General features: G+C 42.5%; 1 protein-coding gene and 1 long non-coding RNA gene across 2 annotated transcripts in view; both read left to right on the top strand.

The window, feature by feature from the left end:
• LOC112119722 overlaps window positions 1–2,177 on the top strand; it is a 13,598-nt gene extending 11,421 nt beyond the window's left edge. Inside the window, exon 3 of the long non-coding RNA XR_002909139.1 lies at window positions 2,154–2,177. This is a non-coding gene — a long non-coding RNA (uncharacterized LOC112119722). The remainder of the gene's footprint in view (window positions 1–2,153) is intronic.
• Window positions 2,178–2,197: 20 nt separating this feature from the next.
• The window catches only part of EFCAB5 (EF-hand calcium binding domain 5), a 50,344-nt gene continuing 46,270 nt past the window's right edge, over window positions 2,198–6,271 (top strand). The window contains 1 exon segment of the mRNA XM_029912535.1: window positions 2,198–2,763. Within this exon segment, the coding sequence (XP_029768395.1) occupies window positions 2,198–2,763 (566 nt within the window).

The following is a 6,271-nucleotide window of genomic DNA, read 5'->3' as shown; positions in this document are numbered from 1 at the left end:
TATTTGCATTTCTATAGTGTCTTTCACTCAATGTAAAGGCACCTTACAAACATTAATTAATTCTCACAATCACCCTGTCAGGTAAATGTGGGCTATATAGGGATCGCATCAGTCGTCACTGAAATGCGGTTACCTCTAGAGTGAAATGCAGCAACTGTTTCAACAGTGCACAGAAACACTGCACAACACTATAATGAAGCGAAGAAAAATACCATAACCAGTTGAAAGTGCAACCGTAGTTTATGTAGGCACAACATAACTACTTCATTTAGAATCTGGCCAGGACATTGGGTTATCACCCCTATGTCTTACCAATGTTCAAAAGGAGCTTGGTTTTACTTCTTACTGAAAGAAACTCACCTAACAAATGGCAATCTGATAGAGTTGACAAGTTCCTTTCTTGCCTTTATAAATCTGTGCTCCTTTACAGGTTATATCCGCTAACGGGAAAGACAGCTCTCATTTTTATAACACATTGCTTGGGCCAGGCAAGCATCCTGACATATAAATCCATCCTCCCCAACCCCCAAAGCAGATAATCACCACCCTGCACAAATGACTAGAGGGTGCCACCAGACCCATCAGAAAGCCGACCCAGAAATTTACTGCTAGGGATCATCATACCAATTTCAGGCAATATTTGGACTCAAATCCTGGCTAGGAACCAGAAGGTCAACATGCTAGTAATTACACTAGTGTGCCAAGATGGCCGTATATCACTTTTGTGCATTTCCTGAAAAGCTCAACTCTTCAGAACAGCTACAGGTATTTAGGAATGAAGTGGAAATAGCAAAATATATCAAAAGCAGCGCTACTAATATGGCTACTGAAAGGCCGTAATCAGCCAAAAACCCCTTTAAAAGGTGCCTGTATTTCAGGGCGGTGCAAGTCCAGGGCAGAGTTTCAGCCTTAACTTGGAATTACCTTGCTTTGGTCAAACTGTCTCAGGGACGTTACTGATGCTGAGATTATCCTTGTTGTTGTTTAACCCTGGGTTGGGAGTGTTTTGCAGGATGGTGATGGTGTTTTGGTCTCTGAATTGGCTAGTAAGGCCAGATTCTGCCTGCATTCCCTGTGTGTATCTCCCATAGAGGCAGATGAGAGCTGTGTATATGGAGGGTAACAGAAGTAGCTTTCAAATTGTGGCTCATGCACCATCCAAGGACCACACAGTCCTTCCTGGTGCTCCACCTACTGAACATTATGAGAGACCAAGATATGGAATTTGGTACATTGAAGGAAGATAAGGGCTCTGAGATTAGGGTTTGTCTACACTTGAAAGTTAATGGGGATGCAAATTTAAAGCACAGTAGCTATTCCTGAATAACTCTATGTGTGAACACTCTGGTTAGCTTAACCCACTTTCAAAGTGACCCACAGAATGAAATGCTGGAGAACAACTCAGCCTCAGGGTCCAGTTTAATGTCTCATCATCTTCCTAACCCAGAGCTCCCTGTCCCATAGCAGGGGTGGCAGATCCCAACTCCAGAGAGAAACATTCCACACTGGAAAATGTGCAGAGGACAAACATTTGCAAAAAATGAAATAAAGTAGGTGTTGTATCTGCCGTGTGGCCTCACTGTCTGCTCCCCAAGGGCATGGGAAAGATGGAGACAAAATGGGCAGTTCTGAATAGCAGAAAATAGGTGTGTGGATGCTACATGGAAAAGTCCCAGACCCAGGCATCTGTTACTGCACATGGATCACTTCCTGTATCCCAGGTCTCATGGGAATTATTAGAAAAGTTGGAAACAAGGAAGGGGAACTAAAGGAAAACATTCAAATTGGGGGGAATTGTTGTCTAGTGGTTAAAATGGGGAACTGATAGACAGCACGCTTGAGTCCATTCCCAACTCGGCCTTTGACTGGCTGGGTCACCTTGAGAACCCTTCTGTGTGGCTCAGTTCCCCATCCATAAAAGGGAATACAAATATTTAGCTCCAGCATCTCTCGGGGGCATTGTGAGGCATAACTAATTAACGCTTGTAAAGCATTTTAAACTCCTCAGATGAAATGGGCTGTATATATTTAGAAGTGCAAAGTAACAATTTCTGAATTAGAAAAGGAATGTAAAAGAAACATCTACTGATTGTTTTCTAACTGTATAGCCTTGTTTTCCCTGGTATTTTCTATCATACTGCCATGTCTTTCAGAATCACGTAGTGTTGATCTGCTTTTGCATGTATCACAGTGAACTATGGCTGCTGTGCCAGAAGATGAAGCCCAAACTCCTGGACTGAAACTCCCCAAGCTTAGTGTTAAGAATATGCCCATCAGAGAAAAAAGGAGAAGCCAGGAGAGTGCTACGCTGCCAGGTCTCAGGAAGGATGCTCAATGGAAAGAGACATTCTATGAGAAGGTACAACAGAGAGCGTTGAATCTGCAGAGGGGAAAGGTGGAAAAGATTCACGTACGTAAGGCAGAGGAAGAAAAGATAAAAAAGAAAGAACCTCTGGACTGGCTGTCTAAGGAATGGTTGAGTGAAGAGAAGATGACAAGGGACACCCGGGCCTATTTGCTCGACAAACTGTTACCCACATTAGTCCCAGGAGTAGAAAAATTGTTAATGGAAGTAGAAAGAAAGAAGGTGCTTGAAACAGACCAAGATCCACCCAAGTTTGATCCCATTAATTTTCTAGGAGAATATCTGATGAGGCATAACCCTCAGTTTGACACATCTGCAAAACTAGATCCCTACAAGAGAGGGATGAAGGCTGTCATGGAGGAGTTGAAAACTCAGGTGCCTGATACGGCACTTAACAGGTGAGTGAGTTTAAACTATGCTTGGTTGTAGCATACCCTTTTCATGGTATCTCTGTATTCATTTTACAAAAAGCAGTACATTCCTTAATTGGATACAGTGACTGTAATCTGGGATGGCAAAAGTGTATCCTACAGCACCAAATGAATCCCATGGAGTTCTGTGCCATGGCCAGCAGCTGTCCTCTTCTTTGAGTCTTGGAAGCAAGAGAAATCCCAGCACATGGCAGATGTAGCCAAGCAATGGCTTATGCATATTTAAGGCAGTATCCTACCCCTACTGTGTAGCGCTCGATTTGACACTGTGCACATGGAATGAAGACACTGTATGACCTTTCTGGACATTTTTAGCACCAGTGTTAATAATATAGGTCTGGCGCTCCTGAGGCCCTTTTCCCCTTATGTCCCTCCAAAGATAATGGAAATAAGATTAGCCAAGTTGCCTCTGCTGCCCATCCTGAGGATTTCTCTTGACTGGACCAAGGGCAGGGCTGTCTTGGTTCTCCTTGAGCACTCCCTTCAGGAAAATGTTTGCTATAATCCCTCTGTAGCTATGTTCATTTCAGATCAGTTCACCTTCAGCCATTTTAGACTCTCTTTCCGTCAGCACTTCCCTTTGGATCATTATTGCCCATCCTAACTTAGCAGATGAGTTGGTTTTCTCTGCACAGTTTGGTCCAGTGTTATTTAATTAATGTATTTTTTCAACAGTATCTCACAACGTGATGGGATTATAAAATTCAGTTGCACTGCATTCATAAATAATACATTCATCTTGATTTGTCAATTCAGAAAAATATGCAAGTGAACATTTGTGTTTATGAAAAGCACCAGAGTGGGTAGCAATAATGTCAGAACTACTCATTAACTTCCCGATCACTTTATTCCAGGGTCTGTTTTGGTAGAATAACTGGATTTGTAGAGTACGCTCATCTATTTGCATAAAACTGGTGTCAGGAATTAGGGAAAGAAGATGTTGACATAAAATGTCTCATGTCTAGACTCTAAACTAAGATAATGGAAGTTCCCAGTAATTAAATGAATAAAGGAATATGGTTAAATCTCTCTCTCTTTCTCTCTCTCTCTCGTATTTCTAATGCATATGCTGTTGTAGTACATAGGCACATACATAACCTATACCGGATACAATTAAAGCAGTGATAAATGACTCTTATGAAGTGCACTTAACTCTATTTACCTGCCTTTAAATGTAGCTAGACTGGTGATCAGCACACGAGCGCTCTGCATTTTGGCTTGCCGTTTATTAAGGGATTTATGATTTCATGCTTTACCTTTGCTTTGGGGTGGTAATTCCAGTTTAAAATTTGGGAGTCAAGTTCTTAGTTTGACAGCTATGGAAGAGTCCGAGAGCTGATGCTCAGGAAATCTGTATGAGGAGTCATAGCAGTTAGCCTCTCCATGGCTGTCAGTGCCAGGGGATTTACACAGCCATGGCAGTAACAGGAAGTATCATGGGATTTGTGTTTGTATTATTTTAGGATTTCCATATTTGTGTCTGGCAGGATCATAGGATTTGTCTGGTGTTCTTAAATCTGGGGACTCCATACCTGCACTATGGCTTTTGCTGCCACCATGCACTGGTGCGTAATACTTGCCATGAGTCACTGGCTTTCCAAGTAGAAGAACAAATTAGGAGAGGAATGGAAGGGGAGCTCAGAATGGCTCATGTAAGCACCCAAAGTTCAGGGGTGAAATCCTAGCCCCATTGAAATCAACGGGAGTTTTGCCATTAACTTCAACAGGGCCAGAATTTCACCTCAATTGCTTATCCAAACTTTACCCCCCCAGCTGAACTTTCTCTGGCTTCTTCCATCCCCACCTTAATTGCGACCATGTTGGGAGGCAGGGAGTTCATGAGAGTGGGGTGGGAGAAATTCCTTTTTATCTAAACCAACTCACACCTGAATTAATGTCTGGTTTTGTTCAAAGGATGCCAATGCATCCAGCTGACTCATGCATCCGTATGTAGGAGAACAGGGGCTGCCTTCCTTCCCAAACATGCTTCTTGTGCAGGGAGTCACCCTAAAGATATCTCTGCTTATCAAATGCATTACTAACAAATGTGTTCCCACCATGGTGCATCTACCCAGGACTGTTATAACCAGATGGAAACTTCCGCAGTGGGACAATCTTTGTCCTGCTCCCAGGGACATCAGAAGGAGAGTGCATTTACATGCCCTTTCAGGTAATAGCTGGAACAAGCTGCCTAGAGAAACAAAATTGCAGCACACTGCATGTATAGCACGTACCGTCCCTTGTGTTTGGCACTGCCCAAATTAATCATCAAAGCAGTTTGGCAACTCTTACATTGGAGTTAATCCTGCTTTGTGTTTGCTAATCATTCCTGAAGAGGGGCTGATAGTTGAAATGTTTCTAAGTTTATTTCCTATTTTTAAGTTACAGAGAACTTTCTTGATCCATTTAATTTGGCAACTGGTACATCTCCTCTTTGCAGCATTAGTAAAGCAGTCCAGAAAAGGGAATTAGGTTTCCCAACACCCGTTTCCATTGTATCAAGGTGTCAGGGGCTGAATCACATCAGAAAGCAGCTGTCTTTCAGTTAGTCCCATAGTCTGGCTTTTTCCTAGCAGTGAGCAGGGCAGTTTCCCCATTTATTTTGTGGATTTTTTAAGCCAAGTGCCGTTTGAATTTAAAGGCCCTTATCAAGGAATTTTTAATATAATTTTCCCTGTTGTCATTTATAAGTTGATATCTGCAAACTGAAATCTTTTTCCTTGCCTTAATATTTATTTCTTCTTGTATGTACATCTACCTGCCATTTGTTATTGGGTGAAGTCCTGGCCCCACCAAAGTCAATGGCAAAACTCCCGTTGACTTAAGCAGGGCCAAGGTTTCCCCTATAGTGTTGCACTTGAGCAGTGAGTCTTCACACACTGGCTCCATTCTGTAGGATTGGTAATAACCAAGGTCTGCATGGTCTTGATAAACGTGTACATACTCTAAACCACAGGGCATTACTTACACCAAGCCAAATCCACATGCTCATCTTCTGGCAGAAATCTGCTCAACGATATTAATTATCCCTGTATTCTGCACAGCCTGGTAGTTCTTCCTGAGTCCAATATACTCAAGATTGTCCCAAAACAGGTGTGGAGATGGGTTCTGTTTGCAGTGTTATGGGTTTACACTGGGACTCAATCCAAGCAGTCTTCCTTCTTTTCATCTCAAAGCGAAAGCAAAAACACTGTTGATAGATCAGCTCAGAAGCTGCATCCATCTTCAGCTGACGTTTGTTATGATTTTATTCATAGATGAGCTAGCCCCAGAATTTCTGGTGTTGCAAAGACTAGATTTAATGCCCCATGTGAGGCCAAATGCGGGAAAGATTTTAGCAGGGATTTTCACTGACACGGTGAAGGCCCCAGGGAAAGATTAAAGAAAACAGAGGCACATCCTGCCCTTGTTATATTGGTAATTAGAGATGTTAGTACACTTACTGTTATGTAGGCATAAGAAGCCAGAGGCTCAG

Source organism: Terrapene carolina, unplaced genomic scaffold, assembly GCF_002925995.2.
Source record: "Terrapene carolina triunguis isolate 2854851 unplaced genomic scaffold, T_m_triunguis-2.0 Scaffold231, whole genome shotgun sequence".
Taxonomy (NCBI): domain Eukaryota; kingdom Metazoa; phylum Chordata; order Testudines; family Emydidae; genus Terrapene; species Terrapene triunguis.
This window is presented reverse-complemented; position numbering and strand designations above follow the sequence as displayed.